The sequence below is a fragment of the Sorex fumeus genome, unplaced genomic scaffold (genome assembly GCF_029834395.1).
Source record: "Sorex fumeus unplaced genomic scaffold, SorFum_2.1 ptg000024l, whole genome shotgun sequence".
NCBI lineage: Eukaryota > Metazoa > Chordata > Mammalia > Eulipotyphla > Soricidae > Sorex > Sorex fumeus.
In genome coordinates, this window is record NW_026606081.1 from 53,768,162 (window position 1) to 53,794,562 (window position 26,401).

At 54.0% G+C, this 26,401-nt stretch overlaps 1 protein-coding gene across 1 annotated transcript in view; it reads left to right on the forward strand.

The window, feature by feature from the left end:
• CSMD1 (CUB and Sushi multiple domains 1) overlaps positions 1-26,401 on the forward strand; it is a 968,167-nt gene that overhangs the window by 826,913 nt on the left and 114,853 nt on the right. Inside the window, exons 19-26 of the mRNA XM_056113926.1 lie at positions 3,941-4,057; positions 4,567-4,782; positions 6,681-6,869; positions 12,459-12,628; positions 13,593-13,749; positions 21,239-21,430; positions 21,987-22,113; positions 23,516-23,718. Of these exons, the coding sequence (XP_055969901.1) occupies positions 3,941-4,057; positions 4,567-4,782; positions 6,681-6,869; positions 12,459-12,628; positions 13,593-13,749; positions 21,239-21,430; positions 21,987-22,113; positions 23,516-23,718 (1,371 nt within the window). The remainder of the gene's footprint in view (positions 1-3,940; positions 4,058-4,566; positions 4,783-6,680; positions 6,870-12,458; positions 12,629-13,592; positions 13,750-21,238; positions 21,431-21,986; positions 22,114-23,515; positions 23,719-26,401) is intronic.

A 26,401-nucleotide genomic window follows, 5' to 3' on the forward strand; every position in this document is an offset into this window, starting at 1 on the left:
CTCTGTGAAAGACAGATGCAAGAAGAACTCGGGAAAAGTTTTTGTTGAGCAAATATTTTTGTCAACTGTTCAATTTTTTTAAGGGTGTTCATTGAAAAGTGACTATACTGCAAGCATGTGACTGGTGGGTTTTATTTTTAACTTAGGAAAGGCTAATTCTTAATCACTTGGTAAAGTTATAAAAAGTGCTAGAGGAGTGCTGGAGAGAGAGTTCTGCGGGTAAAGTGGCCGGGGCACGTGGCTGGGTCCTGCTTGGTCCCGAGAAGCACAGTAGGAATGATCTCTGAATGCAGAGCCAGGAGTGACCCCTGAGAAGCACTTGGTGTGCCCTCCCACCCCACCAAACCAAAACAAAACAGAAACAAAAGTAGTGGAGAATAAAGAAAATAAGGCTTCAACTTGGCATGGAGAATGGCATTCATCATTGTGCTGGTCTCAGATAGGGGCTGAGGGGCTGAGAGCAGGGTCTCTGCCGGCAGAAAGCTGGTCTGACCCCCTGGCACCGAGGGGTCCCCCAAGCTCAAGGGCGAAGCCCTGAGCACAGAGGCAGAGAGTTGCCCCTGCAGGCAACTGGGGGAGGGGGCAAGTACAAACAAGAGAAGTGAGGCAGAGGCTGAGAGGAGGAGCAGGACGTGGAGGGTAGACCCACACAGTCAGGGGCAAAGGTGGGGCTGTTCCTTGATCGTCATCTGGGCAGGGGCACAGGTGGCTCCGGACCTGGCCTGCTGGGCCAGCAAGCGTGAGGGGCTTGTCCCAGACAGGAGCTTCTGCGGCCACGTGCTGGGGGTCTTGGTGAGTGACCCCAGGACTATGGCCCTGGCTAGTCCCCCACCCCAAGCCCTAATCATCCCCGCCTTTGTTTTGGGGGTTCAGATAAGGTTTCCTCCACGGGCCGGAACAGCAGCTGGGAGGAGGGGCTGCTGCAGCTTCAGAAAGGGGAGAGTGGCGTGCTCTGGATACTAAAGAGGAATGCGTCCACTCCTGGGCTTTCCTGGGGATCCTTGACCACCAGTGGACTCTGTTACCTGCCCCTTCCACCACCTGCTGCACCCAGCACCTGCCTCCATCCCCTCGACCTCCCAGAGGTCTGAGAGTGACTTAAGAGGGCATTCTAGAATTTGCTGCTTGTCCTGATGAACTCCCAACAGCCCACTGGGACTTCCACGGCTCCTTCCCATGGGCCACGGGGCCCTATTCCTCACTGGACACATGGAAAGGGGGGTCGCAGGCAAAGGAGCAGGATAGGAGCAAGGGCTGTGGGTAGAAATCAGGGTGGGTGAATCTGCACAGCTGGACCTGATGCAGCTCTCAGGTGGACCTCTGCTCTCCTCCAATTGAATCCCTGCCCCACCCGCATATCCTCCGGGGCAGTGGGCTCACATGAACACTGAGAGAGAACTCAGATCTCTTCTTCACTGCCTCTTTTCCATTGCGCTGGAGAATGACGCTGCAATTCTCTACACCTTTTATCCTCCAAATCATCGTTGGGTTTATAGACAGTTACTTTATTCAAAAATCCCCATAATGGATGAATTAGATTGTGTTGTGTGTGCATCTGGGAAAACATACATAAATATTTGCCTTATGTATAATTTTCTGTCCAACTTTGCTCTAAATAGCAACCTGATAGAGTTGGTGAGTGTTTTCTGAACTCTGTCTCAGATGGGTGGATGATGGTTCGATGGATGAATGGATGATGGCTGTATGGATGGATGGTTGTGATTGGATGGATGAATGATTATGATTGGATGGATGGATGGATGGATGATGGATGAATGATGGATGGATGGATGGATGAGTGATTATGATTGGATGGATAATGGATGGATGATGAATTCAATGGCTGCTGGTCTATGGATGGATGGTTGAGACTGGATGGGTGGATAATGGATGAATGATGGATGGATGGATGGATGGATGGATGAAGTTTAGCTAGATGGATGGATGATGATGGAAAACATCAAGACCATGATTAGATGTGCCTTTGCCCAAGGAATTCCCAAGAATATGACTAAATAATTTATTTTAATGACTTTAGGGAAGAAGATTTAACAAAGATTGATGTATAACCAAGATGTAGCTGGATATTAAGTGTTAGCAACTTTCATAGAATATACTGATTTTAGGTAAAGACCCTTGAATGAAAGCTAGATAGTTCTACATTTTACATAAAGGGTACCTGATTCGTTACGGCTAAATCATGGACCCACATTGAAGGAGTGTGGGCCCCTAATGTCTCACTCCAGGTCCCCGAGAAGTCACCTGTGTGCAGCCTCTATGGACAGGTTCCAGAGTGCCAGGCCAAGGACAAAGTTCGGCAATAGCCGTGGGTTACAGTGAGACTTGTAACTGTTCAGATGATCTGATTATTGATGTCCCAAATGACTAATTACTAAGATTTTAAATTAATGGAATAATTAGAATCAGTGCAGTGATTCACCAGTCACTAATTATTGGCAGTCATTGTTTGAGGTATTAGAACATGTTAGGCCCTGCAAATGTGTGTTCTGAAGTATCACCATAAACACCTACCCAGGAACAAGCATTCTATAAATGGAACTAATTTAATCCAGTAAGTATGTTGTCAGGAGCCAGAGAAATGGGCCACCAGGCAAGGCACTTATCTTGTACATGGACAATCCATATTCCCTCTGGAACCACTTAATGGTCTCCTGAATCCACTAGAAGTCAGCCCTGAGTACCAACCGGCGTGGCCCCCCCCCCAAACCAAAACCAAATTCACTTTTAAATCTGTTTTCTGTCTCAGGATAGATGGCTCAGAGAGCAGGAGTGAGGTCAGGCCAGGGTCTGAGAGCAAGTATGTGCAGGTGTGTGCAGGTGTGTGCAGGTGTAAGTAGGTGTGTGCAGGTATGTGTAGGTGTGAGCAGGTATGTGCAGGTGTGAGCAGGTATGTGTAGGTGTATGCAGGTATATGCAGGTGTGGGCAGGTGTGTGCAGGTATGATCAGGTGTGAGCAGTTGTGTGCAGGTGTGTGCAGGTATGTGTAGGTGTGAGCAGGTATGTGCAGGTGTGAGCAGGTATGTGTAGGTGTATGCAGGTATATGCAGGTGTGGGCAGGTGTGTGCAGGTATGATCAGGTGTGAGCAGTTGTGTGCAGGTGTGAACAGGTACGTGTAGGTGTGAGCAGGTATGTACGGGTGTGAGCAGGTATGTGTAAGTGTATGCAGGTATATGCAGGTGTGGGCAGGTGTGTGCAGGTATGAGCAGGTGTGAGCAGTTGTGTGCAGGTGTGTGCAGGTATGTGTAGGTGTGAGCAGGTATGTGCAGGTGTGAGCAGGTATGTGTAGGTGTATGCAGGTATATGCAGGTGTGGGCAGGTGTGTGCAGGTATGAGCAGGTGTGAGCAGTTGTGTGCAGGTGTGTGCAGGTATGTGTAGGTGTGAGCAGGTATGTGCAGGTGTGAGCAGGTATGTGTAGGTGTATGCAGGTATATGCAGGTGTGGGCAGGTGTGTGCAGGTATGATCAGGTGTGAGCAGTTGTGTGCAGGTGTGAACAGGTACGTGTAGGTGTGAGCAGGTATGTACGGGTGTGAGCAGGTATGTGTAAGTGTATGCAGGTATATGCAGGTGTGGGCAGGTGTGTGCAGGTATGAGCAGGTGTGAGCAGTTGTGTGCAGGTGTGTGCAGGTATGTGTAGGTGTGAGCAGGTATGTGCAGGTGTGAGCAGGTATGTGTAGGTGTATGCAGGTATATGCAGGTGGGGGCAGGTGTGTGCAGGTATGAGCAGGTGTGAGCAGTTGAAAATGGGTCTGTCTGCTAACAGTATCTTCTTTCTCTGCTCCCTCCCTCTCTCCCTTCTTCCTCCTTTTCATCCTCCCTTCCTCCCTTCTTCCTCCCTTGTCCCTCCATCTTCCTCCCTCCCTCCCTCCCTCCCTCCCTCCCTCCCTCCCTTCCTTCCTTCCTCCCTTCCTGTGCGAAGCTCTGTGTGGAGGCTACATCCAGGGAAAGAGTGGAACCATCCTTTCTCCCGGCTTTCCCGACTTCTACCCAAACTCCCTGAACTGCACGTGGACCATCGAAGTCTCCCATGGGAAAGGTAAGCAGCAAGTGGTGCCCAACCCCAAGACCAGAGTGACCGGCACCAGCAAGGAGGCGGGCCTCCATGTGTGAGCGGCAAGAGGCAAACCTCTGCACAACAGCTCTCGTGTGGACTTGGAGCTTTCTTGAGATTGTTCTGTGTTCCTCATACCCCGTCTCACCCATGGGCTCCACTGGGCCTGTTTCTGGGTTCCACGCTCTCAGACCGCCTCAGTGCTTATCTTTCTGTCTTCGCCTGTCTCCAAACTTCCGTCTGTGTGTTGGTCACGTGCCTGTGTGGCTAGTCACTTCCGACCCTGCACCTACCTCTGACACCCTCCCCCTCACCTCACGCATGCAGGCAGGGCTTCATGTGTGCTGCCCTGCCCACCCTCCATCTCACGCACCCCTGTATCTGCTTCGCAAACTTGGGGGTGAGGTTTGCCTGTTGAGCTTGCTCCTGGGTGCCCAGCGTGCGGGCTGGGGATCCTAGTGGCTCTTCCCAGCACCGGCCCTGTCACCCGCCAGGCGTGCAGCTGAGCTTCCATACCTTCCACCTGGAGAGCTCCCACGACTACCTGCTCATCACAGAGGACGGCGGCTTCTCAGAGCCTGTGGCTCGGCTCACTGGCTCGGTGCTGCCTCACACTGTCAAGGCGGGCTTGTTCGGGAACTTCACGGCCCAGCTGCGTTTCATCTCCGACTTCTCCATCTCCTACGAGGGCTTCAACGTCACCTTCTCAGGTGGGGTGTCTGCAGCCAGGGTGCCGGGTGAGGGGGTGTACCTCTGCGTATGACTGTGTGAGTCTGTGCGTGTGACTGTGCATGCCTGTGCATGTGACTGTGTCTGACTGTGTGTGTGACTGTGTGTGGCTATGTGACTATGCATGTGACTGTGTGTGGCTGTGTGTGCCTGCGCATGCAACTGCATGTGCCGTGCATGTGACTGTGTGTGGCTGTGTGTGCCTGTGTGTGTGAATGTGTGTGCTGGTGCACGTGACTGTGGATGTGTGTGCCTATGCGTGTGACTGTGTGTGCCTGCACGTGCGACTGTGTGTGCCTATGTGTGTGACTGTGTGTGGCTGTGTGTGCCTGTCCGTTTGACTGTGTGACTATGCATTCCTGTGCATGTGACTGTGTGTGACTGTGTGTACATGTGCATGTGCATGTGACTTGTGTCAGGGCCTGTATGTGGCCATGTGAATGTGTGTGAGCATGTTGGAGTGCCGTGTGTGTGTGTGTGGTGTGTGTGAGAGAGAGAGAGAGAGAGAGAAAGAGAGAGAGAGAGAGAGTAAGAGTGTGAATGTATGCCTCTGCGGGCAGACGTGCGAGTGTATAAAGGTATGCACGTGGGCAAGCTTTGCAGGCAGTGAGGGGGACAGACAGAATGAGGGCGGACTGTGGACCACATAAGTCAGCCAGGATGCCCCTGCTGCAAAGTAGAGCTGACCAGATGGGCAGATGGCAGGGGGAAGAGGGCTGAGCAGACGGGCAGCACAGGGAGATTCTGGAGCTTGAATAGCTCCGCTCTGCAGGAGCCATGCAGAAAATGGGTCTGTCTGCTAACAGTGTCTGTGGGTCGGGTCTGACTCAGGATGTGGGGACAGGACTCTACTGACTTGGGATGTGAGTAAGGGTCAGTCGGCTGGTGGGGGCTGTGAGGCGGATCTGTCCTCTGACACGCAGCGTGGTATGTCTGTGTTGTGGGTATCAGGATGACTCTTGGGTTGCGGTATCCCCACAAGGGTGATGTCCAGGGGCACCAAATGCTGCCTCCCCCAGTGCCCAGCTGGGACAGTTTCCTTCCAGTCAGCAGAGCCAGCGTGGGGCTCAGCCCCCACATGGCAGAGCCCCCACGTGGCCACTGTGAACTCGAGGTTGTGGCTGTGTTCAGGGCCCCATGGGCCTTGGACATGTGGCCTCCCCACCTACAGCCTCTCCATTGTTCCCGTGACCGGGGCCTGTTCTCCTAGTGCCCCCCAGGAGCACGTGCCTGATTTTAGCATCGAGAGATCCCAGACTTCCTGTAGAGCCATCACATGCCCAGGTCTGTTTGCTCCAGTTTCCTGACAGCGGCTGGAGAGCTGTGCCGTGCCCAGAGTATGTTCTTCACATGCAGGTGGCCTTGAGTCTTTTCCCCAACACCACCTGGTTCCTCCCACACAAAGCCAGGAATGACCCCTGAGCACACTGACACCCCCCAAACCTCCAGACGAGCGTCTCTGCATAATGCTTATCCCCCACATGTTGGGCAGAAACAGACCCAAAGCTGACTGGCATCTGTGGTGCGGTGGGTGAGCTGTCCTTTCTGTGGAATGCGGTTCTTGAAGGATGCGGCCGCCCTCCCTGGGCATGACTCCTCTCCAGAGGGAAGGCATTTCTCTGGATGCCACCCAGGGCCCTAGCACAGAGTCAGGGTACCCCAGATCTGCCTGGTGTGCCTCAAAACCCAAGCAGGCCTTTGCCCTGAGTCTGCACCGGGAGCTCTGGCCACAAGGGAAGGTGGCAGTCTCGGTGTGGCAGACAGGCAGAGGATGCCATGCATGCGTGTGTGCATGCGTGTGTGCATGCATGTGTGTGTGTGTGTGTGAGTGTGGCCCTGCCCGACCCCCCTGCTCCTCTCTCCTTCCCCCACCCCACAGAGTACGACCTCGAACCCTGTGATGACCCGGGTGTGCCCGCCTTCAGTCGGAGGATCGGCTTCCAGTTCGGCGTGGGGGACTCGCTGGCCTTCTCCTGCTTCCCTGGGTACCGCTTAGAAGGTGCAACCAAGCTTACGTGCCTGGGTGGGGGCCGCCGTGTGTGGAGTGCGCCTCTGCCAAGGTGTGTGGGTAGGTGGACACACGCTTCATTTCATCCATCCGGTGGGACGGGCGAGGGGGGCGGGGACCTGAGGGTGGGTGGGGGCAGGTCCTCGTCACCTTGGACCCCCTCAAAGACTCTGGCTGGTGTGTGCCGAGGAAGGTGCAGGCACTGGCCTCTGTGAGGGATTCGGAGATCAAGAGCACTGGGATAGGAGCCTAGCTAGGAGCCCCGAGTCCACTAGGAACCCCTGAGCTCTCCGTGACTGAGCCTCAAGTCCACTGAGAAGCTGGTATTGCCTATGACTGAGCCCCGAGTCCACTGGGAACCAGCATTTCCTGTGACTGAGCCATAGTCCACAAGGAATCAGCATTGCATGGAACCCTGAGCCCAAGCCCTGCCATCTATACCAGCCCAACAGCAAATCCAAAGGTTCTCGTCTTCTAGAGGGCTCAGGATGTAGCTGACTGTCCTCTGGGTGTCCTCAAGGGTGTGCCTGGCCATGCAGATGGTAGTAGACTTCTCCGGGTAGAGGCAAGGTGTCCGCAGTTGCTGACCTGTGTGTGTGGGGGGGGGGAGGGGGGTGCCAGGGGGACGTTGTAAGGGCAGTGAGGAAAGGCTCCACAGACTCGGCACCTGCCTCAGAACCCTGTGGCCACCCGAGGGCTGACCAGGCTGTTCACTGCGTGGCCAGAGCCCTGCTCAAGCCTGGGGAGAGAACACTAGCTCTGCCCCATGGCCTGGCCAATGCTCTCAGGAGGGATACAGGGAGGCGGCAGGGAATGGGAGCAGGGAGTGGACGAAGGTGGGCTTCTCCCAGACACTTTCCAGAGGCCGGCATGGATTCGGGGTGTTAGGAGATTTGAAAGGGGATTTTCTGCTCATGAACTATTGCGAATCTGAGAGTCAGTGTTCCAGTCCGGTGTCCACGCCAAGCAGTGACCTTCACAGTATGACGTTTTATCTGGTACAAGTCAAGCAAGTCTTGAGTTCAGAAAGCAGAGAAAGCTGAGGAAGCTGACCGGTCAGGGCCGTCCCCTCCTTTGCTCTCGGACTCTTTCTATCCCTGAGTTCTGCAAGTTACCCATTTCTTGGTCTGGCTAACTTACTGGTGGCCTTTGACTTGATTGGCCGCCTCTAGCTGGTTTGTGCTGGGCGAGTGCTGTGTCAAATCCTGTTGGTTGTGACCATCTGGGGGTCCATGTCTCTCTCATGTCTCTCCAAGGACCGGCCAACATCAGGTTCCCAAGTCCTGCCGTGCGACAGGGTTACTAGCTGACTCTGCAATCCTGAGATACGCCTCAAGGCCACAGTCATGGCATACAAATTTTACACTAAGCAAGCTCTGGCTACAGAATGGTTGCCACTTAGAAATGGTGGTGCTGGTGCCATGCTGAATAATACCCATCTTCTCTGGCAGTGTGGGGAGGGCGCCACGGTCAGGAGTGTCTGAAGAGAAGTGTCACTGGTGGACCCTGAGCCAGATGCAGGCCCTGCCCTGCTCACGGGGGGAACATGTGTGTCCCTGTGGGCTGTGCCACTGTCCCCAACCAGGCCCACCCTCGGGCTGTCTCTCTTCCCAGAGAAAGGACAGTGGCCGAAGTGAGATGTACACAAGGAACAATACCAGAAGTGGCCATGGGTCAGCGAACCACGATATTTCAGAGAGAAAATGTGAAGAAATAAATGCTGCTTGTATCTTAACACAATCGATTTAACTTAGATTTTCCTGTGCAGCGTGTAGCAAACTACTGTGTAGCCAACTAGTGTAGTGTCTTGATTTCTTAATTTATGATCTTTAAGATTAAAAAAAAGGAATAATCCCCGCAGAGCCTTAGTAGAGGGTCCAATCCTGGCATTAAATTAAGGGGTTGAGACTCAGCGTGAGCCTGGCTGTGTTCCAAGGGGGTTCTTGTGACAGACAAACCAATGTGGAAAGGAGCAGAGCCCTTTTCCCCCCGGCGAATCATATGTTTAAGATAACGTGGAGCTCACACAGAGAGAGTAGATTGTGGGTGGTGGGTGGCGGATCAGAGATGCTAAATGGTGATTAGAGAAACCATCCTGGTGGGCAAGAGATCCAGGTGGGAGGCAGAAGGGCGTGACCAGGATTGGCTGAATCAGGACGTTCTCTGTGACCCACACAGCCGAGCGGCTTCCTCTCTCTGCACGTCCCCCAAACATGCAGTCATCCATGTTCCCATATATGCCTCAACACAGCCATGGATCTGGCTGGTCCCATGGGTCCCTCCAGGCCCAGGTGCTCAGCGGCCTGTGGCTGTGCGTGACCCCGTGCTGCCCAGCCCCTGGTGAGCTGTGAGGGGCCCAGCGGGACTCGCTTTATGTTGAGACCCATGGGGCTGTCTCTCTCAGTCCAGTCTAGAAGTGGTGGTGCAGCTTCGATTCCATTCAGCAGGGGCTTCATCAAAGAGCAAACGTGTCCTACCGAGGGAGAATGCTTCTTTCCATCAGCGGGGGTGAGGGAAGGGCCCTTGGGGGACAGCTCGGTGCTCTGGGGACCAGACCCGGGAGGAAGGAGTTGGTTGGGGCCAAGAGAATCAGGTGCCACCGTGGCCAAGGGTCTGTCTGCACAGTGAGATCTGCCTTCACTGGGGTCTCTCTGTGTGTCCATCTCTCCAGGGGGCTCTGCGTGTGCCACCCTTAGTCCTAGAACTGCTCTCCATGGCAGCCCCGCTGCCAATGCCCACAGCCAGACAGTGCCCTCCCTCAGACAGACGCATGCACCTGTGCATTCATGCCTCCCCAGACGCCCAGAGGCCCCTGTGGGGTCTCCACGTCTGCAAAGAACATTCTGCATGGGGAGGGTGAGGGGAGCGGGGGAGTTCTCGATGTGATTCCAGCAATCCTCTAGACGCAGGAGTGTGTGCAGTCCTGCTGGGTGAGCAAGCACAGTGCTGACCACCCCGCGTCCAGGTTCTCCATCGTGGGTGATCTACACAACCCCCTCCCTGAGCACAGCGTGGCCGTGCCCTCTCCACGCCAACCCCAGGCGGGTGGCGCTCCACTCACAACATCCCCATGTCCTGGAGTCTATGGCCTGCACTGGCCTCACACATCTGCAGTGGGGCTCCTGGAGTCCTCCACAAGGGGAGAAACCGACCCTGCATCCCTTGGTCAGTTTGCAAGTTTGTTGTTAGGACCGGAGGCTCTAGAAGCATCCAGCTGAGTCAGTCCCCACATGGGCGGCTCTCATAAGACAGGAAGCTCTAGAAGTTTCCAGCAGGCCAATACCCACACCGGTGCCCCTCATAAGTGTTCACAAGGACATCCCCCAGACTCTGGGGCTGCCTCCTGGATCAGACTCTGGTGGTCCCTGTGCCAATGAGACCCTCAGCTGTGACTGTGCTGACCCAATAAGAGATATAGTCAGGAAGACGGAGCTTCTAGAGCGAGTCTGTGCTGGGACCATGTCGGGGCCCCGGATGCTGCTAGGTCCACCAGGCCCCTCTGCCCGCAGAGTGGGGGGCAGCTGATGGTTTGGGTGTGAGATGCATAGAACACGGGGCTTCTGGGCTCATGCTTCAGGGGAGCTAGCTGTGACCCAAGAGGACAGAGGCTGCTTCAATGCGGGCCAAGTGTATGTGGGGACTGGGGGCGGCTGGTGCAGATTGAATTGGGGGACCAGGGAGGAAGTTGGTATGGATTAAATTGGGGGTGTGGGGTGAACTTGGCTTGGATTTAATTTGGGGACTGGGTGAAGTTGGGAGGGTTTAATCTGGGGGTCAGTGAAGCTTGGATGTAATGGCGGGGTGGGAGGTAAGGTTGGCAGATTTAGTCTGGGGTCAGACTGAGTTGGCTCGGATTCAACTGGGCGGCTGAGGGGAAGGGGGCATGTTGGTGAGAGGGACAGTGCTGTCCATAGCTGCTGCCCACAGAGCTCATCAATGCCAAAGGGCAAGTCGCTCTCCCGCACTCACGGTCTCCACGGAGTTCATGACGTCTGTACTTCATCATGCTGGTCACCAGCATCACGCTGATGTATTTCCCAGGTAGACAAATGTGAGTCTTCTCTCTCCTGCAGCATCTTGTGTGATAGGAAATAAATCATATGGTTAACATTCTAATTGCCAGTATAAAAACTAATATAATTTCTGGTCAATCTGAACAATTTTGAATGGAAATCTTTAAAAGTATGTTTTCCTCTGAAACATATTTTTATTTTGCTGGTCTAAACATTTTAATTATGAATTATAAGGTGTACTCGACATTAATTTAGCTATAAAAAGGCCACTGTCTCAGCACTTAGTTTATATCAAATCAATAACCTAAACAAATTGCCTGGCATAGGGAAAAACACTTGATCTTTATTTGGGGGTGTAGAGATCAGGGTGCCCCTCAGCTCTGTGCTGGGGATCACTCAGGGACCCTAGGGAGCTGGGGATGAGCTGTTTGTTCAGGGGAACTAATGCCTGAGTGCTCAGTGTCTGGACCCAGTGCCCAGTCCACCCGTGACTGACACTGCCCTGCATGTCCTCCTCAGTGGGGATGAAGGAGGCGTGTGTGAGCGGTGTGAGGTGTGAGGGGCTTCACACTCACCCATACTCCTGATAATGGCAACGGGGAACGAGCTGGACCCCCAAGGTGGACTGTGCAGTGGCCCTGGACAAGCTTCCTGCCCCCCGTGCCCAGCCACGTCCTTCCCTGTGTGCTGGGCTCGCCACCCAACCTCCTGTACTCTGGGTCACTCCTGAGCTCCCCATGACTCACTCACCACCAACAGAGGTTTCATCTCGACTGTGGGTTCAAAATACGTGCACACATGTGCACGCATGTGAACCGTGTGCATATACTCAAAGGCAAGACCTGTACACACACTGATACACGCCAGCCCACACATGCACATTGCACAGGTGTGCCTGTGGGTGTGCACGATGCACACATGCACACGTGACCATGCCTTTGTGCATACTCACACAGGTGGATGTGTCTCTGTGTGCATGGGTCCATGTCCGCTGCACATGTGTGCATGCAGCAGGCCCCTATTGGTGCTTTAGAAAACAGCCTCCCTACCTAAGAGGGGCTACGCAGTCATATCCTCTGAACCTGCCCCTGCAGTCAGGGCTTGGCGGGGGTCTACACAGCATTGGTTTCTTACGAAATTGAACGCCTGGTGCATGTTTGGACATAAGTCAGTCTCCACCCTTGCAGGGAAGGGGGAGGGCGTAGTCCAGTCTGGAGATCAGTGAGGAGGATGACCAGGACAGCATCACTCCTTCCTGTGGGCTGGACCTGAGGGGAGGGGAAGCAGGAATGGGGGGCCCAGTCTGGTGTTCTCACACCCCTGCAGCCCCTATGCCGACCCAATAAGAGATATATTCGGGAAGACAGAGATTCTAGAGTGAGTCTGTGCTGGGTTAGAGTGAGTTAGTGCCCTGGATGCTGCTAGGTGGTGCCCGCTGGCAGAGACAGAGCATCTGGGCAGGCCCGGTGGGACCCACCCCCTCGCTAGGGAAGGAGCAGGCAGCGTCCACAGTCTGTGGCTCTGATCTGCACGTGTTGCTGAGGAGAGGGTGTCAAGCCTTGCGTGTGTTTTGCCTCTGAAAGTATCGGTCATTCCACTCTTGAATTCCCTTTTCTCCGTGTCCCGTTTCTTTTAGCTGAATGTGGAGCCAGTGTCAAAGGGAACGAAGGTACCTTGCTGTCCCCGAACTTCCCGTCCAACTACGACAACCACCACGAGTGCATCTACCGGATAGAGACAGAGCCTGGCAAGGGCGTGCGGCTCCGAGCGCAGAGCTTCCAGCTCTTTGAGGGGGACGTCCTCAAGGTGAGTTTCCATAGCTCAGCAGAGCCTCCTGGTGTCATGGGCAGGAGGAACCTCTTCACGGTCTGCCCCACGGTGAAGTGGTCAGGAGCCAGATTCTCATATAGCACCCGAGAGCAGGACTAACCCCGGGCTCCCCCAGGTGCCTGAGTGTGGCACTCCCAGCCAGAGACAGACAAGAGGGCCCAGCGTGAGGAACACTCATGGGAGACTCCTGGGAGCACTTCTGGGAGCACTCCTGGGAACATCATGGGTGCACTCATGAGAACATTCATGGAAACATCATGGGAGCACTCCCGGGAATATCATGGGAACACTCATGGGCGCACCATGGGTGCACTCATGAGAACATTCATGGAAACATCATGGGAGCACTCCCGGGAACATCATGGGAACACTCATGGGAGCACTCATGGGAGTACTCCTGGGAACACTCAAGGAAGCACTCATGGGAGCATTCATGGAAGCACTCATAGGAACATGATGGGAGCACTCATGGGAGTACTCCTGGGAACACTCAAGGAAGCACTCATGGGAGCATTCATGGAAGCACTCATAGGAACATGATGGGAACACTCATGGGAGTACTCCTGGGAACACTCTTTGCCTTTCACCTTTCCCAAGGGGGCTGTGCCAATGGCAGTGATAGTTATCCCTGAAACAGATTCATCAGAGAGCCTAGCAGGGGGTGGTCCATGATCCAGACCTGGTTTGTGTCTTCAGGGAGATGGGTGGACACCCAACATGTCTGTCTGTCCTTCCTGCATTCTAGTACCAGGGAGTTTTGTCTGGGTTGGACTCTACCTGTGAAGGTTTTTCATGCCTTGCTAAGAACACTACGATAAAGCTTCACCAATAATGGTGCTCTGGGCCCACTGGGATAAAGGCAACAGTAGTTAGTGATGCTCTTGGACCACTGGGATAGAGGCACCAGCTGGGAATGGTGTGTGCTGTGCTTTCTTCCCAGGTGTTCGATGGGAGGGACAGCTCTGCCCGCCCACTGGGTGCCTTCTCCAGAAATGAGCTCTCGGGGCTGGTCCTGAACAGTACGTCCAACCACCTGTGGCTAGAGTTCAACACCAACGGCTCAGGCACAGCGCCCGGCTTCCAGCTCACCTACACCAGTAAGTAGCCCCCCTGCCTCTAACCACCTGTGCCCGTGTAGACTGTGGCCAGGTGCAGACTTGTGATCAGAGGCAAGGCCTGAGACGGTCTCTTAGGAACTAGTCTGAGTGGTCTCATAACATGGCTATGCGTGACAAGAAAATAACTCTGAGCCAAACACTGATCTTGGGGTACTGCATGCTGACAGAGTTCCATGCTCTTAAGTAGGAAAGATTTCAGGGGTGTTTCTAGTCCTAATCAGAACTATCTCTGCCTCGTACTCCCTGGTGTGGTGTGTCTCTTGATACTGGGCACCCTTCCCATGTACGTGGGCTCCGTTCTGTGACTCGAGGTCAACTGCATATACATATGCAGGCTCTCTGCTCCCAGAACACACACACACACACACACACACACACACACACACACACACACACACACACACACGCTCTCCCAGCTCACTGCTAGATCTCAGCACTTTGGGCTTTGGTCCCACTGGGTCAGCCATGGGCAGTAGGATCCTAATCACCAGCCTCATGTGTTCTCCGTTGCTCCTGTATGGATAAGACCCAGGGTGGAAACGAACATTTTAAAGATGAATATGAAGAAGACAAAAGAGTAGAAAAATCAAGAAATTGTGCTTTCAGAAAGGGAACTTTATAGCAGGATGACATCATTTAAACCATTCTCGTTAGAGACAAAGTCACAGACTTGGTGACGGAATGTGGGTGATTGATTCAAGTCAAGTCGGTCCATGAAATCTTGAAAATACAGAAAACAAACAGCAGGAGCTACTACCACTGACAGAGATGGAGATGTCGCCCAGGGTCTCGTCACTTTGGCAGGAGAACTGAGCCTGCTATTCTGCCTGCTTGCCAGTTTGTCTCCACCTACCACTCCATCAGGTCAGACTACAGGACAGGTAACAGGAGAGGGTGTCCTAATCAATGACACCTTTGGTGCTGATGCTGATGCAACTAAAGGCTTAGGATGCTCCTAAGTCATCCCAGATGCGGAACTCACTGATCCTGATGCCTGAGCCTGAGACAAAGGACTCAGATCCCCCTTTCAGGAGCAATCACTGGTCGGAGACTTGTAAGACTTTGGGCAGGAATAGAATTAGAGTCGCTGGCACCCAGGGAAACAAGCTGTTTGTTCTTTCATAACAACGATGAGTCACTTCATTGAGATAACTCAGTAACTAGGAAACGGATTCATCATATGAATGCAGCGTGTGCTGGCAGTGAGCAGCAGCATAAAACCATTTCCTTGCGTCGCTGATTCTACTGTTCAGGACTCCACTCCCAAAGTAAGTCTGTGTCCTGGTCCCAGAGAGTCAGAGCAGATAAAACATGTGTGTTGCAGCTTCAGGTTTTGCCTTTCTCGTTCTGTCTGTGGGCGTGGGCAGTGCGTGATTATTGGTACTAACCCTCGGACAAGCTCAGCCCTGGCCTAGCTCAGGCTATCAAAGGGGGCTAGAGAAGGGCCCCCAGGCTGGCTTTGGTTCTTCTACAGCCAAGGGCTGCTCCTGACTTGCCTGAGGCTCCGGACTCTGAGCTTCTAGAACCCACAGTGCCCCTGTGTGCGCTGCCCTCAGCCCTCCCAACCCTGCTCACTCACCGCATCACTCTTTCCCAGTACCTGCTTCCCCTGGTCCCTCTGATGCTTTCCAGTATGAGTCATCTTCAGCCTGGAACCCAAGTCCAGTGTCCACAGTGGGGCTTAGCTGGCTTACAAAAGAAGTCTATGAACTGTGCCTCAAATCCTTCTCCCCTCGGAGTCTCCCCTCCCTGGGGGTCCATGGCCTTGGGAGCAGGGCCGGGCTAGAGGGCAGGTGGACACAGGGTCTGTCTGCATGTGCTTTTGCTTGGTGGAGGAAATGACTTCCCATCCCATCTCAGATCCTTGTGGCCTCCTGACTGAGCCCACTGGTATACACCACTCCCCACCCTCTTCCCCCCATGCCAGGTACCACTATGTAGCTTTGCTTTTTCGCTCCTTCTCCCAAGAACCCTCCAGGAAATGCGCGACTGTGCATCCTTTGTGCTCAGTGCCCCCGGCAGCACACAATTCTAACGTCAGGAGCTACCGGGACTGACAGAGATGGAAATGTAGCCCAGGGTCTCATCGCTTTGGCAGGAGAACTGAGCTGGCTTTTCTGCCTGCTTGCCAATTTGTCTCCACCTACCAAAACACAGACCCCCGGGTGGGCGTCTTACTTGCTCAAGCTGAACGCTCTGCCGGAGGGGAAAGATATCTGGGATATCGGATGGATGGCACGATGCCTATGTAATCAAAACATTTTTAGCTTCTCATTAAATTCATAGATTAAATGCTAAGTAATTAAGCTCAAGAAATCGCAGGCTCCAAGATGTGGTATGACGCCCAAGTCGAATCTGCATCCCTGGAAGAGGGCTGGAGAGTAATGAATGCTTAGAAAAGAGTTTGAGCCAATTATTATTAAAGCCTCAGACTATGTAAAGACACTTTCAACTATTTTCCAAAGCCTTTTGTAATTATCTCTTGCTAGTTAATTGCATTACTTAAAGAAACATTCATATTTAAATGTTTCAGGTCCATAACTAATCTACACACATGAGTGGATCCCGGAATGTCTAGAGAATAAATATATAGCTTGATAAACATCCTGAAGTCTTTTTACAAATGAGCGCAAATTGTGTTTATCCTTTAATATTTGCAGTAAGCTCGCACACATTCCCACTCTACCATCCTGGGAATTGTGGGCTTGGGTAGATGGTACTGTTCTCTGTGCATGGTACTCTTCTCCATGAATAGTACTATTCTCCATGCACAGTCCTCCTCTCCATGCACAGTACTCTTTTCCATAAGTAGGACTTTTCGCCATGCACAGTGCTCTTCTCCATAAGCAGTACTTTTATCCATGCACAGTACTCTTCTCCATCTACAGTACTCATCTCCATGCACAGTACTCTTCTCCGTGCACAGTACTCTTCTCCGTGCACAGTACTCTTCTCTATGCACTTTACTCTTCCCCGTGCACAGTACTCTTCTCCATCTGCAGTACTCTTCTCATTCGCCAGTAATCCTTTCCTTGCACAGTACTCATCTCTGTGCACAGTACTATCCTCCATGCACAGTTCTGTTCTCCATGCACAGTGCTCTTCTCCATGCACAGTACCCTTCTCCGTGCACTGTCCTCACACACAGTACTAATTTCTGCAGACAGTGCTCATCTGCATCATCGTACTCATCTCTGCATTGTACCCCTCCTCGGGACAGCGCTCACGCTCATGAACAGTGCTCATCTCCATGTACGGTGCTCACAATTATGAACAACAGCGTCTCCAAGCATAGGATTCACATTCACGAGCAGTACTTGTCCTCCTGTGCAGTACTCACATTCATGAATCGCACTTGCCTTCCTGAGCCGTACTCGTGTCCTGAATATCACTCTTCTTCATGCATGATACCCACTTTATGCACAGCAACCCAGAATCCCACAGATTTTCTCCAGGCCCACCCAGGCACAGTGGACATCTGAGACCCAGAGGCACAGAGACAGCAGAGCAGGCGCCATGGGCAGCCCCACGCAGCCTGGGAAGCACAGGTAGAAGGTAGTGCTGGCCATAGTCCTCCTTGAGTTGGTGCGGGTACTGCCATGGGTGGCTCTGGGGCCCCACACAGCTCATCTCTCCAGAGGGGCCCTGGCTTGTCCTGGGGCCTCAGTCGAGTCCCGTGGTTCCTCAACCATCACAGGTGTGTCGTGTGGCTCCCGTGTCCCCAAGGTTGAGTGGCCACCAGCAGCTGCGCTTGGGCTTTCTGCCTTGCTGCTGGGCCCCATCGTCTTTCAGGTTTGAGCTGCGGGAACCCGATGCCAGCCTTCTGGTTTCTGCTGCGAGCCCTAAGCCTGCTTGTCCCCGCAGCACCCACTATTTGGTCCCTACTACTTTCTCACACGTACCAGAGTGGACAGAGGCTCCAAGTGGTTGGATGGAGAGGGGGTGCCTTTGCTTCTAATCCAAGGATGGGCAGGGCACTCTGGACAGCCTTGGAGTGCCCGTGTGGCCCCATCAGCCAGGAGGGACCCTAGAGGGAGATGTAGCGGGTGACAGCTGCAGAGATCCTCATGCACAGACCCCTCCGTGGAGGGCTGGGCTCTGAGCTGGGGGTGGCCCCCACTCTGGCTCCCTCACTCCACCTCACATGGGCACACGATCATCCTGGATACCATCAAAACAGCCCTGAGCCCCAGGCTGGGCTCAGAACAAGTTTCTGGTTGCACAGTCTTCAGAGCTTGTGGGCTGACCTAGGCTGTACACAGAAGATTGGCAGAGCTGCAGGGTGCATCGGGCTGGCACAGGCTGGCAAAGACAGATGGACACACAAAGTAGATGGACAAACAGCACAGACTGGCATGAGTGCCGAGGTGTTTTAAATATGCCTGGGTATCATTAGAAGCTTGCTGTTTCATTAAAATCGAAGCACTTATTAACAAAGCAGAGCTCATAAAGCGTCCGTGAAGCAGAGTGAGCTGTGTCCATGGAAACACCCTGGATTTCCTGGGGGGAACCCCTAGTCAACTGCATGGGAATAATATTCCAGCAGGAAGGTGAGTTTCTGAGCACTGTAATAGGGCTTTCAGAGTGGACAGACACCAGCATGAGGTCTTGCTTCACTGCCCAGCTCATTCCCACCTCCTTTCTGCCCTGAACAAGCTTTGGTCTTGTGCGGCGTGAGGAAGTGCAGCAGTGAGGAGGGCTCCCTGTGTGGGACTTGTAAGAAATCTCAGGAGATCGCAGGGGCTCTGGGGCTGGACTTGGAAGAAAGGCACAGGTGGGCAGGGTGGGAGCCTCTGAGAGACTGAGCAGGTCTGGGAGTGGGCTTGGGATGCAGGGCCTGCAGATCGGTACCTTTACATCCCTCCTGCCCCTCGCACTCAAGATCCAGGACTTGCCCCCCCACCTGCTCCCCCGCCTCTCCACTTGGTGATTGTGATGGTTCCGAGGGGGCTTTTCTGCCATCCTCCTGATGTCATTTGATTTAGGGGCCGGAAGCAGACAAGAAGGAGCAGACCCCAGGGAGTTCAGACTCAGGCGTGTGCTTTCAGCACTGAGAACTGGGGGAGGTTCTGTGGTTCTGGATCCTGGGGCTCTGGGTTCTGTGGTTCTGGATCCCGGGGCTCTGGGTTCTGTGGTTCTGGATCCTGAGGCTCTGGGTTCTGTGGTTCTGGATTCTAAGACCTTGGGTTCTATAGTTCTAGATCTTGAGGCTCTGGGTTCTGTGGTTCTGGATCTATGGCTCTGGGTTCTGTGGTTCTGGATCTATGGCTCTGGGTTCTGTGGTTCTGGATCTATGGCTCTGGGTTCCATGGTTCTGGATCCTGTGGTCTGGACCCTGTGACTCCAGGTCCTGTGCTTGCACTAAGGGGCAGCCAGGTGGGTGGGTGCATTTAGGATCTAACTGGGTTGCTCAGCGAGCTCTCCCTGCCTCCGTGATTCCTCACGACACATTTAGATGAAGCACCACGTTTTCAGGGAAGAGTTCATGGGACAGGTACCCATGGCCTCTCCACTCTCATACAGGCATTTCAGGCTGGTAACGTGGCCTCTCCACACTCGGACAGGCATTCTGATGCTTCATTCTGGCACTCTGAAACCCACCTTTCTATTGCAATGTGATCCCTATCCAGCTAAGAATTTTTTTTAAAATCCAGAGGTCCGTACCCATGGAGGAAGATGACATAATCACCAAGTAACAGCATCAATGATAAAAGAAAAGAACCGCTGATCAAAATATCAATTCAAAACTAGTCCCAATGCTAGCTGAAAAAAAACATATTTTATATGTAACTATAAAATAGAGAATGATTTTCCATTATAGTAATTCAATAGAAATGATTTGAAAATCAAATACGCACACACACTTCACCAAGAATGCCATGCCTGATTAACAGGGTCTGTGTTTAAAACATGAATCAGATATTTCAGGAAATTCACTACCAGTGAGCTCCCCCGATGGACCCCAAAGGAACGTGTGTGTTGTTGGGTTCTCTCGTCCTGAGTGGTGCTTCCCTCTGGGTGGCCTGAAGGTCAACATCATCCCTTTGAGAAGGGCTACTTCAGGGCAAGGGCAAAGGATGGACGCACGGGCTCTTGAGCCCGAGGTCTCTGCTTTCTGCCCTGTACCACAACACGCCATCTCCTCCAGCCATTCCTGGTGGCAGGTCTGGACATTGACTGTTCAGTGGGTTGGTCAAGAACCACTGAGATTCCTTGGGTATATGGGGGGTATATGGGTCCTACCGTCATCCCATTGAGGGTGGCCCTGGGGCCCTTGAGCACCATTTGGGAGCACATGCAGATATGGATGTAAACCTGTCAGTGTCCTGCTGCTGTTCCTTTTGTTACACGCAGTCATGGAAGCGTTCCAGCCCCCCACTGGGCATGGCTGCTGCTGGACAGGACATGTTTGCTTAGATGACTGGAGGATTTTTTTTGTCACATAAGAAAAGTCCCCAGACCGAGTGCCCTGGCTTCAGGGCAGGGCTGAGATTCCTTCCAGCAGGTTCTGGAAGTCAGCAATGGTACAGCCTCAGCCACTCACTCAGAGCTCACAGAGTGGGGAACCTGCAGGTGGACATGCGCCTGACCGGCCCCACCTGGCCGGAGATGAAGCTCCAGGAGTCGGGGTCCGGGTCCCCAGGGGAGAGGAGAACCCACCCTGTAGGGCGACCTTGACACAGAACTTTCTGGACTCCTGGCACACAAAGCCACAAGGGTCCTCACTGGGAATTCAGGCTCTTTCCAGCCAGTGCTGCCCATGGCCGCTTCCTGCCTGTGGCTGTAGGAGAGGCCTGGAGAGACAATGGTGGTCTCCAAGCCCCCGTGGGCTGAGACTGACTCCAGCCACCAGTTCACCCTCCTGTACTCTCCAGAAGCCAAACACCAAGAGGCCTTCCCATGGCAACTTACCATTCCCGGGGGGCGGGCAGCCTTGGCCCGACTGCTGGCCTCACAGCGAATGCTTCCAACCCCCTTAGGTCTGACAGGGGTGGGCAAGCCTCCTCAGAGCAGGGGTATACTCCAGATTTGCTCTAGATGAAAATCATTTAACTATTGTTGAACTATTTTGAATCAACCACACCAATGGACACAGATCCATTTCACAGTCACTGCAGAATGATGCGGTTTCCCACAGTCCCACGAAGGTACCTGAGTTTACAAGCCCTGCTGAAATGCAGAGGGCCAGGCCGGGTGCTGGGCCCGCAGATACCCTTGGATCTCTGAGATTCTTGGTGCCTGCAGGGGAGGGCACTGAGGTTAACGTGCTAGGCCTGCATGTGGCTGACCCAGGCCCACCCCAACACTCCATAGGGTGCCCTTAGCCCCACCAGGAGTGATCCCTGAGCATGACCCTCCCCAGGAAAGAAGACTCCTCCCCCGTCTGCCAGAGGCAGCTGGCGAGCCCCTACCCGGGTCTACACGGGCCTGTTTCTCACCATCTGTTCCCCAACGCCCCTGCCCCCAGGCTTTGATCTGCTCAAGTGTGAGGACCCAGGGACCCCCAACTACGGCTACAGGATCCGGGACGAAGGGCACTTCTCGGACACGGCCGTGGTGTACAGCTGCAACCCCGGCTATGCCATGCGGGGCAGCAGTAGCCTCACCTGCCTGAGTGGAGACCGCAGGGTGTGGGACCAGCCGGTGCCCACCTGCGTGGGTGAGCAGGGATGCTAGGGACAAAGGGATGGGGGTGGAGTCTGCTCGGGGGCGGGGCCTGCTCAGGGCGGGTGGGCAGGGCCTGGTCTGTTGGCAGAACCTGCATGGTGGGGTGGGGCCTGATCATGGGTGGGGCCTGCTATGTGGGTGGGGCACACTCAGTGGGATTAGGGGTCCCTTCGTGGGGCATGGCCTAATTGTGAGGCGTACCCTGCAAGGTGGGGGCAGGGCCTGCACTGTGGGGCGGGGCCTGCTTGGTGGGGGTGGGGCCTTACTGTGGGCAGGGAATTGTGGGCGGGGCCTGCTTGGTGTGGGTGGGGCCTTACTGTGGGTGGGGAATTGTGGGCGGGGCCTGCTTGGTGGGGGCGGGGCCTTACGGTGGGCGGGGAATTGTGGGCGGGGCCTGCTTGGTGGGGGCGGGGCCTTACGGTGGGCGGGGAATTGTGGGCGGGGCCTTCCCCATGAACGGGGCCCCTATGTCCCCCCCAGCTGGTGGGGCCCCCTGCTTGTGCCTATGGAGGCGTTTCCCCTCCCCCACCGCCTGGTGTCCCTTGCAGCGGAGTGCGGGGGCCGGATCCAGGCGGCCACCTCCGGGCGCATCCTGTCTCCAGGCTACCCTGCGCCCTACGACAACAACCTGCACTGCACGTGGGTGATCGAGGCGGACCCGGGCAGGACCATCAGGTACTGGTGCTTCATTCTGTATCTCCAGGGGAGTTTGTGCCTGAAGTGGGAGATGCAGGGGAGGGAACTCTGGTGGTGAGGCTGGTGGAAACAGTGTATGCCTGATATTTATTACATAGGAAATGCATGCCTAAAATTCAACCATAAATGACTTTGGAAATTACAGTTCTTTAAATAAAAATTTTAGATACATGTAAAAGGTCCTATGTATACATATATATGCATATATATATGTTGGCTTTTGGGGGCTGCGTAACACCTGGTGATGCTCAGGGGTTACTCCTGGCTCTGCACTAAGGAATTCCAGGGACCATATGGGATGCCAGGATGGTACCCAGGTGACCGCTGCAAGGCAGTGCCCTCCCACAAATGCCCTATCACTCCAGCCCCTCCACGTATTTTTAAGGTAAACTCTCATTTTAAACATGAGAGAAGAAAATTTCCCCAAACAACTAATTGGCATTTGTCTTTTTTTCTACAACATTAATGGCTAAATATTAAAGTCAGTATTGATAGCAAAGTCATAAATTTTTTATTACCTCAACTCATTCTTTAATAATTTAGTTTCTCTCTTCTTATTAAAATTTGAATGAGGTATTAGATTCACCTGCAAAGAGTGACTTACGCTGGTTTACACCAAGGAATACACCTTTAAAGTTCCTTCTAGCTCTTGGAAATAAAATTGCAAGAGAAGTTCTAAGTAAATAAACCTTTGACATCTGAAAGAAAATGTCTCCTGAGCGTGGGGGTGGGGCCTGACCAGTGGGCGGGCTGGGGCCTGACCTGTGGGTGGGGCCTGGCCGGTGGGGCGGGGCCTGGCCCATGGGACCTGCCCTCAGGGTTGTCCCTGCACCCTCCCTTGGGGCCTGCATGCAGGGATGCGGTGCCCTCCCTCGTGGCCTTTCTGTCCCTGAGGACTTGCCATTTCCCCAGCACTGGCAGGAATTCCTTCATAAAGTTCACAAAGTGTGGAAGTATGAGAGGCGTCAAACATAGGCAAAACTGTCCCTGCAGACTTGGAACACTGGTGCAGTGTGGGTGCACTGTCACCCCTCCCCCAATGTTCCTGTGTTGTGGTGGCCACTGGCCAGAGCCCCCGGAGCTGCCCTGTGTTTGAAACCAACCTCCTGCAGTGGACAGGCTTGGATGGGAAAGGCAACTTTGTCTGCTCACACCCTCCCCTCCACACCACCCTCCTGCCTGCCTCCCCTCCCGGGCTGGATCAGCTCAGTGCAGCGGTGCCTCTGCCCCGGCAATGGTATCACTGCCCTGAGCTCCCCGTGGGCATGTCACCACACAGTGGCCACCCAGAGTCAGCCCCAAGCCCAGCCCTCTCTGCCTGCCCAACCACCCAGGCTGCAGCCACCCGGCCCTCCCCGAATCCGGCTCTCTGTCCCCACAGCCTGCACTTCATCGTGTTTGACACGGAGCTGGCACACGACATCTTGAAGGTGTGGGACGGGCCACTGGACAGCGCCATCCTGCTGAAGGAGTGGAGCGGCTCGGCACTGCCCGGCGACACCCATAGCACCTTCAACTCACTCACGCTGCAGTTCTCCAGCGACTTCTTCATCAGCAAGTCCGGCTTCTCCATCCAGTTCTCCAGTAGGTGGAGCTGGGCGCAGTCCAGGGCCCTGTGTCTCTCCCGGTCTCTCCCCATGATCCTCTGTATGACCCCCCGTGTCCCTCCCCTGTGACCCTCCCCTGTGACCCTCTCCCATGTCCCTCCCCTGGTTCCCTCCTTGTCCCTTCCCCATGTCTCTCCCCTATCTGTCCCCTCTCCTGCCCTTCCCCCGTGTCTCTCCCCTCTGTCCCCCTTCATCTCAGGCTTGGCAAGTGGGAGTGTCTCCAGCTGTGGCTGTGAGCTGTGGCAGGTGGTCTTTGGAGGAGAGAGGGAGAAGGACCCTCTTGTCCTTGGAGAGGGGCTGCCTATAGGTGCAGTGGGTCCTGTGGCCCCCCCGGCCCTGGGGAACGCAGGGGTCTAGCTGGGATCCGCCTGGACGTGCACTTTCTCATATTGGAGGATGAATCATTTTCTACAGTCCTAAGCGTGTAACTGACACGTGACATGTGTGCATTCACAGGGCCTCCAGGGTCACCCTCCAGAGGTGCCCTCTGACTGGGCGGCTGCTCCGTGCCCCTCCCTGACTGTGCCCCATCTCCTCCTCCCTCTGCTGTGCCTCTGTGGCTCTACAGAATACGAGGCACAGCCCCCAAGGTGTGACTTACACCTCAGCCCCGTCTGCCATGCTTTAGGGGCCCCTCAAACAGCTGCTAGGGTTCTGCTGGTGACACATCTGGTTTTCATTCAGTGACCTGGGATGCGTCTTCCCCAGCTCCCCTCCTGGCCTTTCCTGGAGCTGGTGGGGGCTGGGCTGAAGAGAGCACCCAGGTCTGCCCACCACCTGCCAGACTCCCCATCTGGGCTGGAAGCCTGACCACCAGGCACGCCACCTTCATCCTCTGCATATCCTTGGGGCCCCCACTGCCCTCGTGCTCAGGGCTGTAGGCTCCTTCCTCTTCTCGCCTTTGCTTTCTTCTCAGGAGACCGTGCCGGGATGCGTGACCGGCTCTCACACCCATCCCTGCCATGTTCTTCCTCTTATCTGTAGTGACACGTGTCCTCTGCCCCACCCCGGGGGTCTTTGTTTCATTCCCCGTGTCTCGTGTTTGCATCTAGGTTCATTTTCTGCTGATTTTTAATATATTTTAGTTATTGGCTCTACTGAGACTGTGAATTCCCTAAAATAATTAGTTTTGTATATTTCTTCTCCCATTTGCATTCCTAGGGATGAGTCTGATTACAAAAGCAATCACCCAGAGGTGTGTGTCCAATTGCATTTAAAGTGACTTAAAGCCGTCCTCCCTAATAACATGCAAACTCATTGAGGAGGGTGAGAAATAACTGACGTTAGAGGGGCAGATCCAAATGGATAAACTCAGCAAGACAAAGGGGGTTAACTCTCCACAGGTCTGTGCCCAACATTAACAGAGTTCACGCATGTATGTGTCATGTGAACACGTGAAGCAACATGTGTGTCCATGAGAAGAAGGGTATTGAGCACTTCCCCATAATCTTGGGCAGCAGAATCCTGAGTGTGTGACCCACAGAGAGGGTGCCAAAGCAGACACCCCAGGCTCACACCCCACACACACCTGCAAGACTGGAGGCTGTATAATAAACCCGGTACATGCACACACACACACACACACACACACACACACACACACCTGCACCTGCACAGCTGTAAATTGCATAGTTACACACATGCACAGGCACAAACAACTACTCCTGCACAGATGTACAGCAAAAATTTACACAGCTACACCCCACCACACCTGTACAGACTTATCTGTACAACAGGGGTCTGTACAGATACACACACACACACACACACACACACACTCCCCTGCATGGCTGTAGTTCATAAATGGGTACCACCTGGATCTGTACAACAGTCACTGGCCCCACGTATGTCTGCAGTTGAACACCTGACCTGATTCAGTTCTGCCTTTCACTGATCTACCTCAAAGGTCAATTGCCACATGAAAATCAGTGTCAGTGTCAACTGATGGGCTAAGAAGCCTCAGTAATGGGGCTAGGGAGGCATCAATGATGGGGCTAAGGATGAGTCAGTGATGGGGCTGAGGAGGCCTCAGTGATGGAGCTGAGGAGGCGTCAGTAATGGGGCTGAGGGGGCTTCATGGTGGGCTGAGGGGGCATCAGTGATGGGGCTGAGGAGGCGTCAATGATCGGGCAAATTGAGAAAGCCTAGTGAGCCTTGACCAACTCTGATGACCACCGCTCCAGAGGTAGATGCCCGACCACTCTGATGGGCACTTTCCTCTGCATATGGGGGTCCCTGCTGATCGCTCTCAGTTCTGGACATAGATGGACGCTGGCTCTTCTCTGGCCCACTGTCCAGATACCTGTTTTGGAGCCTGTGCTGGAGTTTGAGACAGTCGTCGCCCAGCAATATGATGGAGGGGATATGGCTGGGTGGAGCAACAGGCAGATACTAAAACATGAACTCACTTTCTCCTAGCCCTGCCAGCATTCTGTTCCCGGGCATTGCCACAGCCACTGAATAGTTTTAAAGCTCACAGAAGGGAACAGCTGTGTGTTCCTTCTCAGGAGAGCTTTGGCCACTGGGCAGGACCTTTGGAGAAAGCTTTGACACTCAGCATTTCCTGCGAGTCTGTCTCTGTCTCTGCCTGCAGGAGAGAGTGGAGGATCCCACCAACTGCAAACCCCCAAGGAGCGGGTGAGGGCTTGGCTGTGACTATC